This window comes from Corvus brachyrhynchos, unplaced genomic scaffold (assembly GCF_000691975.1).
Source record: "Corvus brachyrhynchos isolate BGI_N302 unplaced genomic scaffold, ASM69197v1 scaffold99, whole genome shotgun sequence".
Lineage (NCBI taxonomy): Eukaryota > Metazoa > Chordata > Aves > Passeriformes > Corvidae > Corvus > Corvus brachyrhynchos.
Genome location: NW_008239778.1, coordinates 1,655,480 through 1,667,037, shown reverse-complemented (window position 1 = coordinate 1,667,037; position 11,558 = coordinate 1,655,480). Strand labels below are relative to the sequence as shown.

Here is an 11,558-nt window from a genome sequence, read left to right as displayed (position 1 = left end):
TGTGCGCCCCCCCCGGGCCTCCCCCCGAGCCCCGCAGCCCCTCTCCGAGGAGGGGTCTGGGCTCCACTCGAGCCCTGCAGTCCGTCGCCGAGGAGAGCCGGGGATCCCCAGCCCCTCACCGAGGAGGGCCGGGACTCCCTCCCGGCCTCACAGTCCCTCATCGAGGGCCTGCGCTCCACCCGAGCCCTGCAGCCCCGGAGGAGGAACTGCGTCCAACCTTGGCCTTGCAGGCCCAGAACGGAGAACGACCAGGCTTGCATCCCCGCCCTGCACCCCTTCACCGGGCAGAGCCTGTGCTCCACAGCCCCCTCACCGAGCAGCACCGGGGCTCTTCCCCAGGCCCTCCCCGAGCTCCGCAGCAGCCCGAGAACCGAGGAGGAAGCGCGGGGCTTCCCCCCGACCGGCGGGGAGCGGTGCCCGTGTGCGGGCGGTGTGGGCGGGTACCTGTGCGGAGGTGGCGATGCCGCGGCGCAGGGCGGTGGCGGTGCTGAGGCGGGACAGCATGGCGGGCACGGCGGGCACGAGCGGCGGCTGCGGCGGCACCGGTGACTCCAACGACCTCCACGGCCTGCAAGGCGCCTGCGCGGCCCCGCCCTCAACTCTCGCGAGACTTCCTCCCGCGGCGGAAAGGGAAAGGGGGGAAAGTCTCGCGAGATCCCGCCTGAGGTAACCGTGGAGACCGGCGGGCGTCGCTGCCTGCGGCCGGGCGGGAAGGGGGAAGCGGGGTGTCGCGATAGTCGGCGGCAGCCGAGCGGATGGGGGATGGCGGGGGTGATGGTCTGCGAGCCCCGACACCTCTACAACATCATCAACCAGTACCGGTGGAGATCCCGGCTGACGGAGCCCAACTACCTGTGCCTGCTGGGTGAGGCCGCAGCGCAGGCCTGTCCCTGCTGCTGCCCCTGCCTCTGCCTAGCCCTGTCCCTCCTCCTGCCTGCTCATGCCCCTGCCAGCCCCTGCCTGCCCCTGCCCTGCCTGCTGCTTCCCCTGCCTGCTTCTTCTGCCCCAGTTCCTGCTCTTGCCCCTGCCTCACCCCGCCTGCTGCTGTCTTCCCCTGCCCGCCCCTGCCTGCTGCTGCTCTCCCTGCCCCTGCCTGCAGCCAGGCACTGTGCTCAGCCCGGGCAGATATCCTGAGCCAACTGGGCTCGTGAGGAAAAGCACACACATCACTTCTCGTAATTTCTGGGGCCTTGCACTTGGGGCCTTCCTCCCATCCCATTTCAGGTGCCATGACCTGGTGCTGCTTCGGCTTTCCTCAGGTCCAACTCTCCCTGCTCTGATCAGTCCCATGGATACACACTCTCCCCTGCTGCTCCCAGAGGTGTTAGAGCTGGACAAGATTTCTCAACAATTACACAAAGATTCCTGATAACCACTTCCATTTTGCATAGTGCCAATACCCCCAAAAGGGTGCCTGATGTTGCAATGTCATTAAATATTTTGGTAAGGGAGCCAGTTTGGGAGTGGTGGTGGGGTCTTTCCAGTCCCCCTCTCCCCAGAGCAGCAGAGGCAGAGCTGCTGGGCCGAGGTCAGGGCAGAGCACAGGACTGATGCTGGGAATGCTACAGGAGCACACTTGGGTCAGGACTAACAGTGCTGGTTATCACGTGGTGTTACACACAGACCCACATCAGCCCTGGAGTTTGTTATACCCACACCAGAAGGCCTCAGTTTCTAAAAAAAAAACCCAAATCACAGAATCATCAAGAGACCTTCAAGATCATCCAGTCCAACAGCTGACCCAGCAACACCATAACCACCCCTAAATCATATTGCCAAGTGCCACATCCCCAAATCTCTTTCTCTGAGTGATGCCAGTGCCTGAATTCCCCCTGCCAAAATACAAACAGGATTCCACCTTTAAAAGCCAATTGCTCTATCTTGGTTGGTTTTTTTTTCAGATGCCCGTTCTCAGCGTGAATTCGATGCGAGCCACATTATTACAGCCCAAAGGATTGAGCGGGTGAGGGGCTTGCTGTTTGCGTGAACCGTCCCTGGATTTAGCAATTAGCAGGAAGCCAACAGTGGTTTGAAACCCACGGGAAATGTCCCAGCCCCTGCCCTGCCTCAGCCGTGCTCCGCGGCTGCCACTGGGGGGATGTGTTCTGTCACAAAGCAGAGGTGGCTCCAGCAGCCCGAAGGATTGGCACATAGGAGCTGCATATCAGGAAAAACATTGCACAAGAGCTCACACAGTGTAGCCTTGCCTCACAAGGACAGTGCTGGCATCTGCATCGCTGCTGCTGATGGAGCAATCAGCGTCGTTTGCATCATTCCTGACTTCTAACCGGGGCTGTCAGTGTCGTGCCCACCCACAGGAACAAACCCAACACGTAGCTAGGGAGTTGTAACTTGCAAGATGTCAGGAGCGTTGATGCCACCAGAGAAGAGTGGAGCTGTGCTCCTGATGGAATTCCTCTGTGATTTTGGTAGAATCCTGCGGGGGAGTATCTGATCCCGAATCCTGAGGAGCTGGACTATGTCAGATACTGCGTGGTGTATGACCACGACACCGGCTTTTTGGGCTGCAGTGACAATCAGGAGGAGAAGAAGGAAACAGGTACGTGTGACCTATGTCAGTCAAGACCTCACTGCTGCATGGAAATTCTTCCCATTCCTCATTTAATTTTATGAGCTCATTGGAGGAGATGTAAATGTTCCCAGTTTTAGTGAAAAGCTGTGCTCTGCCTCTGTTTTTTCACTGTTGTGTATGTTCTCAGGCTTCAAAAATCCAGGTTTTATTTCAAAGCATCCTGGCAGCCCTGGTTTCCCATCTGTGGATGATCCTCTGAAGCTCCTTGTTGTATGTGAGGAATCTTTTCTTGCCACATTTCCCTGAGATTTGGCTTGTCCAACGCTTGCCTTTCAGGGAGCAGTGCTGCTTCAGAGCCTGAAACCATCGGCTCAGGTTCCATGTGTTCCCAGAGTGAGTATTTCCTGCTTTGAGGGTCACAGAAGGCTTTCACTTCATGATATTTAAAAAGACTTACCTTTGATGGGGGTGGTCATTTGATGGAGTTCACCAAGAAATGTGAAGCACTGGAAACTTTTCCCTATCATTGTTCAGTCTTCCTTGAACCATGGAAGTGTTTGGTTTTCACACATCCTTTGGCAAGGAGTTCTTCTGTGGGCAGAACTACTTATGTATGTTTGTTTGAGCTTTACAAAGGCTACAGGAGTTTTAGCAAAGATTCACATCACTTTTTAAAGAAAAAAAAAAAGTGGGGGTGTAAGGGGTATGAATAAAGCAAGCAGGTTCCTGAATGCTCAGTGGTGAGGCAGTAAAGGGAAGGTGTGAAGAATCAGAACTGGGTTTCTATTGTGCTGATTTATTTCTAAAGCAGACATAGCTAGAGGGAAGCAGGATGGATTCCTTGGGAGGAGGAGCAGCCATCTCACATAATTTGCTTCACTGAGGGGAGTGCTTAAAACATTTGTGAAAAATTTAAGACACTTCCTTTTTTCCCTGTTTGCCTAAAGCAGACTAAAGAAAAGGGCCTCCATAAAACTAAGATTATTAAATTTAAATTAATAAAATTTCCCTATTATGGGAACTTATTACAAGCATTTCCCAAAGAAAAATGGGGAGAGGAAAAAAAAATCTAGACCTACAAAAGAAACCAGAAGAGGAATAAAAGATCAGGATGAGAGGTGAAAAGCAGCACCACCTGTAACTGACCTGCAGCAACAAGTAAAGAATAAGTAGAGCTTTTAACAAAGTTTTCTCCAGAGCATTAGATGGAATGGAAAGGGGTTTGCTGTGGGTGTCAGGGAGGCAGACAGAGACATTGCACCTGCCCTGGCAAACAGCTCTTTGGTCTCTTTAGATACTGGGGAAGGAGATGCCTTACACCATGCCAGAAACTTGCAGCACTTCACTCGCCACCCCGTGCTCCTCCTGAAGGGAGGGTACAAGCGTTTTTCAGCTTGTTACCATTTCCTGAAGAGCCAGAAGACACTGTGGATGCCTCAGGTGAGATGAGACTAATTTGCAAGTAGAAGACATTCGTATTCAACTGATGATGGCTGGTGAATTCAAGTTAGATGGTGTTGCAAACCTGATATCACAGTAATTTCAGACAAAGGAATTAAATGTAATTTGAGTTACTGTGCTTGCCCTGAGTCTCACCACTGGTTCTTTTACAGCCTCTTTTTCCTCTTCTGTTGTGTGAAAGGAAGCTCATGGAAGCAACCTGGGAATGTTTCCCTGATAACCCTGAAACTGGCCTATGGAGAGTACAGATAACTGAACAAACATTAGCAAATGATGAAAAGAAGCAGGCTCCTCTCTCACACGTGGTTATCTGGCATAGTACACAGCAGATGTTTTCAAACAGAAGTACAATTCCTACCAAGCACTGTGATCCATGTCTTTTCATCGGGAAGGGTCACAAAGCAAGTGCTGGTGCCTTGTTTCAATAGGCCCAGGAAGACAACAGCCATCCACTCAAACACTGGTGTCCTCATTACTCGGTTTCACCTATAAACATCAATCTACTTAGCTTATGAGAAACAATTACCCTTTATTTCACATTTAGGACAGGCAGAGCAGGTTAAGAAGGTGCTGGACAACAGAGCATTTCATTCCAAGGTGCATTTTGTTCCCATTGTTCCCTTCTGGTTCCCAGGGAATAGCCCATGACACAGTGCTAACCTGCGGATGCTACAGCACAGGAGAGAAAATCGATTCGCTTTGTGTTGCTCTGTGAAGGGCAACTCACTGCTGAGCTTCCCCCTCAGACTCAGCTGGACACAGAGCACCTCCTTGCCCCTCAGTGGAAGCTGTTGGTGATGGTTTAAATTTTTCAGCTGCTCCTTTGTGCTCCTGGAGCAGTATCCAAGTATCCAAGCACCCCTTAGGGATGTCGAGGCGCTGTTGGTTACTCGTGTGTTTTCCTTCTCAGCCTCCACGCTGCCGACACCGGATGCAGCTGCAGGTTTGTACTGTGCTACTCCAGGGCACCTGCAGCTCTGCAGGTGGCAGATGATTTCATTTAGCCCTGCAAACAGTAACCAGGGGGAACAGCAAATGAATCTGTCATGCTACAGCCCCTCCAGACAATGGAAAGGATATATTCCACCTCCTGTTTAGTTAGGGCTTGCTTCAAGTAATGTCACAACAACAGTAAGGCTGCTAATTATTCTCAGTAAAACTAGCAAAGACTTCAATATACAGCAAATCCAGGTGATTGAATGAATCATTACACTAAAATATGTCATGAGCTGCTGACTAAGTGCCTGTTCAATTCTTCACATGACTTCTGTTTAAGAACTTATCGAGCTAATGGGAGCAAAGACACTCTAACCTGAGCCTGTGGTTTCTTTCTGGCAGGAGCTAGACACCTTCCAGCCATACCCTGTAGAAATACTGCCTGAAAAGTTATATATGGGCAATTTCAAGCAGGCCAGTGACAAACAAATTCAGAGAGATCTGAAGATCAAAGCACTGGTCAACGTCTGTGAACAGCCTGTAACACTGTAAGTTAAACAGTTCAAGGCTTACCCTCACCAGTGTCTGTGGTGTGAGAAAATGAGGTGACACAGAGTTTATTGGCAGAGGAGTCAGTGCCTGTGGCCTTCCAAGGAAACCTCTGTGCCGATTCCAGTGCCATTTCATGCTCATTCTTCTAATTTCTACTCCAGAGTTAGCACAACAGCAACACAGTCCTGCAGCCCTTGACCATGCCACGGGTGAATTGCGTAAGAGGAGGACTGGGAAGCCCTTGGTATTTCAAGTTTATCACATACCACCACGCTTCAGGAAAAACTTGTATCTCCAAATAGCTTTCAGAGCAAAATCTTACAAACACATCAGTGCAAAAGCTAAATCACCAATATGTCACATTTTTGGTCTTCCTTCCTTACCTACTGTGTCCGTGACTAGTCAGCTCAGTCTGCAGGCCTTGCTGGAAATGCAATTTCACACAGTGAAAAACCCAGTGACATTTCTCAAGGTGGTGACCCACACAAAGTAACAAATCCAGTTACCCACCCCAGGACAGGTGCACCAGCAGACATTTATCATGCCTTTGGCTCCAGAGGAATGTCTCTGCACTGTGGGTAATATTCCCATGCCCTCTACATGATGTGCTTTCACACTTTGGAAATTCCTCACCAAGTTTTTACCCTGTGAGTTCTCTGAGTCTGTGGAAGGAGGAGATGCTGCCATAGAAAACCACATGAAGTGATCTGGGGCGTTCCACAAAACTGCCAACACACACTCTGAAAGCACACCTGCTTTCAGTTCATCTGTTTTCATTTATCTCTCAGCTGCAGGTTAAGACATCAATGCTGATACCACTGAAATGGAAAATCAGTGATTAAACTGGTTCTGTGTTACAAACATCTCTGTCTCACCATAACAAATCCCTTATCATGTTAATGATGACAATGATGAAAAACTCACACATGTAACAGCAAACAAAGTGATCACCTTGCCTCCAACAAACACATCTTGTCAAGGCTGCTTCTCTGCTCCATGTGGGCTGTGTGCTCTTTTTCCAGGTTTGCAGAAGAAGGTGAATCCCTCCATGTATCTGTTCCAGATTCACTCGAAGCAGATCTTTTTTCTTCCTTCCCCACCATTTCTCATTTCATAGGTGAGTGGATCGTGATCTGGAATTCCTGAGACCTTGCTCACTGTAGGATATTAGATGGGAGTGACAGAAAGCCCAGACAGGAGGGTAAGCAAGCCCACACCCTGATGGATACCAGAGCTGCCTCACTAACCAGCCTGATGGACAGAGAGGAGATTTTACAGGGCATCTGACTCTGATGTCCCTGCTCACTTTAAAGAATACCTCAGTCTGATAACAGGAAGCTTTCCACCCAATCTGAAAAGGCTTTGCTACCAGGGCTTCATTGGATTCCCTCTTGTTCCTTTGCAACAGCCCTTTGACTCTCAGCAGCCCAAATCTTCAGCCACCAGAGCTTTATTTGAACCAGAGTGTGACACACATTAGAGAACTCAGCAGGAGGCATTGATAATCTTTGTGATTTCTGGCCCACCGTAGGGCCCAGGAAGACTTTCAGGTTGGACAGCATCAGCCTGCCTTCAGCCGATTACATCAGATAGGACAAGAAAAAACACACTGCAGCTCAGTGCCTGCAGCTGCACGGCAGACACAGCTCCTGCAGCTCCATCCTGATGCTGTCCAACCATGTCATTATCTTTTATCATGCTTATCAAATAACACCTGCCACAGACCAAGGCCCTGCTGAGCTGTGTCGGACAGAGCCAGAAGCAAAAGACCACCCTGTCCCCACAGACCTTAATCCAAGTACAATATCAGACATGACAACTGCACACAAAGAAACAACATTCGAGGATATAATTTTGTACTCCTGAACTGAATGTCATTATTTGGTGCACCTAAATGTTGACATTCACTTACTTGCCTTTCGTTGTGCCTCATGCTTTTTCCCAGTAGTATTTCAGAAGTTTCCTTCTCACATCACACACAGTTTGTGGCTGTTTCCAAACCAGGCTGCAAGAGTCTATTAGCTGCACTTGTGGAAGTGTTACAGTGTTTACCTGATAGTGGAACTGTTTACTTGGCAGTGGAGAGCAGATTACACAAACTAGAACACGAGACTAAAGCTCTCCACATATGCCAAGAGGAGTGTGCATGTCCTCATGCCAAGTGTATGTTGGAGTGAGGCCAGTTCTACTCAGATCTTAGGACAGAACTAGTATCTCACAATAGAAATAAGTTTTAAAATGCTGGTTTAGTGCTTGAGGGAAAAAAAAGAAAGAACAAACAAAACATCTTGACAACACTAAAAGAAAAAGGCTTTGCTCTATGAATTCTGAAGTTCAGTTGCTAATATTTTAAAAACATCATTCTGTCTAGAGAGGGAGAGAAAGAATTAAAAGGTTATTAATTAAATATGCAACCTTCCAGGCAAAATAAAATTTCAATACCTTTAAACCTGTGGGGAGAGTTTGTGATGCTGACCACAGCTAATAGGTCATGAAAGACTACTTTTCCTCAGATGCCTGATGTGAAGGTGACACTGATGTGTAATGAAGCACTGATGGGTCATTGTCATTGGTGCTGCTCTTCGAGGCCGTGTTTTAACTGTGGATTTTTAAGAAAGGCAAATGCTTACAGAAATGGGAGCTGGCAGTGCCCATCTGCTGCTGTCAGGGTTCCTGAGGGCTCCTGTCACTCAGGCTGCAGCCCCTCTTGTCAGCTGTCACCAAATTAGTACTTGACTGTGCCACGGGAAGCTCCATTTCCCAGATCACTCATTTGTGATTGGCATTTCTTGCCTCAGATGCTCAGCTGGACGTGGGAGCAGTGCTGGTGTTCTCCAGCCTGGGGATAAGCCGGTGCAGCACAGTCACCATGCCCTATCTGATGCTTCCCTGCCGCTTTTCCCTGCAGGTATGTCACTGGCACAGTCCCCACAGAAACTGTCTCTGCACTTATTTCTCTTCCTGAAGCCCCATCACTGTAGTAATAAGACCTTCTCTGTGATTTCATGCACAGTATCCACCTGATAATGGAACTGATTATTTGATTTGGGATTGCATCTTCTTTAGACCATTAAGGGGGTGGCTTGGGTGTGATTTTGGATCCGTGAGTCCTTACTCTAGAACCTGTGATATTTTTGTTTTCCCTACTTTAGCTAAAGGGCTATAAAAGTAAAGCTGTGGGTACAGAACATGGTATTTCTCTCCTGGACTTGAGGAAAAGAGTGGCAGCTACTGCAGTTAATCCTATCTCTTAATTCCATGGCATTACAGGGAAGTTCAGAACCCAGTGTTTGCAGGGCTCTCATTTACCATTGACTTCAGCACTGACTTCTTCCAAAATCCTATTTTATTCCTCTAGAAGCAATCCCCTCCCACAGACACTCCTGTATAGAAATCTGGAATGGGATAATACTTGCCCAGGAGGGATGTACAGGTTAGATGGCCAGCACAGGCTGTTCCATAGCTCTGAATGATGAAAGAAATGAATGAAGGATGGCTGAGAATGGCCTGGCTGTGCAAGAGCCTGGTGGCCTCTGCCCTGGGTGCCAGGCCTTTCTCCCTTTGCATACCACACAGGCATCATCTCCTGGTGCCTCCCAACATGGAGCAGGAGAGTTCCCTTGGGAACCCAGCCTCTCCTTAAAAGTCTCACCCTTGTTTGGGACGTTTGGGAGCTTGAAAGGATTGATCCAAACTTCACTAAAGCTGGGTCTGTATCTAATAAGGTGATTGATTTTGTGCAAACACATCCAATGTAAGAAGAAAGCTCTTTCCATGGCTGTGTGCCAGTGGGTAATTAGAGGCTGAGGGTGCCAGCAGGGCTCAGACACGGTTCAGTCCCTGCACTAACAGGGCTGTGATTGCTCCTGCAGGCTGATGACCAGCCGCTCACTCACTGAATCACAGAATGTGCTTCTAGTGGCAGTGCAAAAGTCAAAGGCTGAGCCCTGCCATTCCTCTCAGTTGGCATCAACAGGTTGGTCTCAGAGTTTTATTAAATGCCAAAAAAAAAAAAAAAAGGTTGGAAGGTTGACAGGGCAGTGCTTGCCCACTGTTGGCTGGGCAAAGCTTTCCTGGGGGATTACCGTGGCAGACAAGTTTGTTTCTTGCAGACGAAAGCAGTGCAACAGATTCCCGTGTGATCCTCTAGCCAATCCAGGCAAAGATCTTTGAAAGCTTCCAAAAAGGCAAAAGCAAGGCAGATTTGGGATGTGCAGCCCCTGATTTTATTAGTGATCAACATGTGAGGAGATCTATTGAGTCCAGGGGAAAGAGACACCCACACTGTGGACCCAGAGGAGTAAATATTGGAAGATCAGCCTCAGAGCCTGCAGAATCAGCAAGATTAGAAGAACAAACCAATGGAGCACTATCTGCTGACCCTTGGTCTCATTACACTTACGCAACCCCCCAAGTGCAGGGGGCAAGCTCCTTTACAAGCCTGAAGATGAGCACTGACAGGAAAACCCAGGGATGCAGCTGGAGTAATGCTGGTGGATCTGCCCTGTGTGTGTCAGAGTTTCTAGGTGATTACTTGGAGCTAACAAATAATTAAGATGGCTGTAATTAATACAGTGGGATAACTGCAGGGTCATAACTGCTCTGCCACATCAGGTCACACCAATACGAAAACGCGATAACCTTTGTTGCTTTATAACCTTTATAGCTGATACTTCACTGCTTTGCTTATCATCTGTGGAAGAAACAGCATTTTAGAGTAGAAAATCCAGGATTGCATTGCTCTGCTCCATCGGAGTAAAGTAAGACAAGATACCTGACAGGTAGTGAAAGCAGCCTGAGATGTCCTCATATCCAGGAGAGCAGAGCATGAAGGGGACAGGCTTCTCTCAAGTCCACATCTGGATCCAGCCTGTCCCCACTTCGGTAGCCAAACTCCTCTCAGCAGGTTCTTGCTGTCCAGCACAGGGAGCAAATACAAAGCTGTGTTGACTGAAGCGTAGCTGCTTTGTGAAAATACCCGAGAGTCACTTTCTGCTCAATTCCTAACACTTCTTTATTTTCCTTCTGTTTACAGAGAGCTTGGAAATACCTTCTGAAATGCCAAATGAACATAAGACCACACCCGGGCTTTGTGGAACAGCTCTCAGCCTGGGAGACCCAAATCTATGGGGCCCCAGCCACAGACATCTCTGGACCAAATTACTGACAGAGAACATGCCACAAGGAAAGCCACTTCCCTTCCCCTTTCTGGGGAGAAAGTTACTTGAATGCTGTGTGAAAAAAAGACCCAAATGTAACAGAAAAGCTTTCCTCTTTAGCTCCATGTCATTTTGGGTCAAGATTTGGAGCCTTCTCGGGCACTCACCTGGGCTGTAGGAGGTGGCAGTTTGGGGGATTCAAGTGCTGCAGGATGTGGCCCATTAGACACAGCTCGACTCTTTTGTAAGCAAAGGGGATTATGACCACATCTGTGGGGCAGTCAGTAGGGTTATCTCTGTAAAGGTTTGTTATCCATGGTCTGGAATGTAAATTTGGAGTAAATTTGGAGCCTGTGCCCAATTCCAGCCCGGAGAGGTGACTGCAGAATGTCCCTGTTTCAGAAGTCCCTGTGCTCTGGGAGTGCCTTCTCAGCTGCCCACAGATATGATGGCCTCTCACTGATTCGCTGGCTGGATTGTTGACACCACCACCCTTCCCATTTGTTGCCTTCCAATCCTATAACCAAACCTCTGGGCACAGCTGGTAATTTTAAAGCCTCAGTGCTGCCACATGAAACCTACACTCAGTGCCGTCCTCTCTCTTACAGCATTCCGAATTCTCTTCTCTGACATGACAAAACATGTCAGAAGAAACACTCCCGGGCTTTGCCGCACTCTGTGTTTGGGATTTAGTGATGGGTTTGGGTTCGTCATTCTGACACACGCGGCCAGGGCCGGGAATGCACCCCGGGAGCCGCCCGAGCTGACAGCGAGCCCGGCGCACCTCACACAGCCCGGTGCTCCCGCCGAAGGGCTGCGATTTACGGCAACTGGGCGTGTTTGGGCTCGGCTTGAGGGGGAAGCAGGGAATAAAGGCGGCCCCGCCCCGTGCCCCCGCCCCGGGGCGTGTCCGGAAG

At 49.3% G+C, this 11,558-nt stretch overlaps 2 protein-coding genes across 2 annotated transcripts in view; one reads left to right on the top strand and one right to left on the bottom strand.

Moving 5' to 3' along the window:
* The window catches only part of MDH2 (malate dehydrogenase 2), a 9,063-nt gene extending 8,436 nt beyond the window's left edge, over positions 1–627 (bottom strand). The window contains exon 1 of the mRNA XM_008640369.2: positions 445–627. Within this exon, the coding sequence (XP_008638591.1) occupies positions 445–504 (60 nt within the window). The 5' untranslated portion in view covers positions 505–627. The remainder of the gene's footprint in view (positions 1–444) is intronic.
* A 29-nt stretch (positions 628–656) lies between these two features.
* On the top strand, positions 657–11,552 carry STYXL1 (serine/threonine/tyrosine interacting like 1). Its single transcript, XM_008640368.2, has 9 exons — positions 657–865; positions 1,902–1,963; positions 2,434–2,560; positions 2,870–2,926; positions 3,828–3,973; positions 5,333–5,478; positions 6,505–6,599; positions 8,281–8,390; positions 10,518–11,552. The coding sequence occupies exons 1-9, from the start codon at positions 763–765 to the stop codon at positions 10,647–10,649; spliced, it is 978 nt and encodes a 325-aa protein (XP_008638590.1). The 5' UTR covers positions 657–762; the 3' UTR covers positions 10,650–11,552.
* The last annotated feature ends 6 nt before the right edge of the window (positions 11,553–11,558 follow it).

What these genes read in the sequence shown, in the direction of transcription:
- STYXL1 (XM_008640368.2), top strand. Translation starts at nt 763, where the DNA reads ATGGCGGGGGTGATGGTCTGCGAGCCCCGACACCTCTACAACATCATC. An exon ending in AGGTTCCATGTGTTCCCAGA is followed by an intron (nt 2,927 to 3,827) that starts GTGAGTATTTCC and finishes TGGTCTCTTTAG; the next exon opens with ATACTGGGGAAGGAGATGCC. An exon ending in TGTGAACAGCCTGTAACACT is followed by an intron (nt 5,479 to 6,504) that starts GTAAGTTAAACA and finishes CTCTTTTTCCAG; the next exon opens with GTTTGCAGAAGAAGGTGAAT.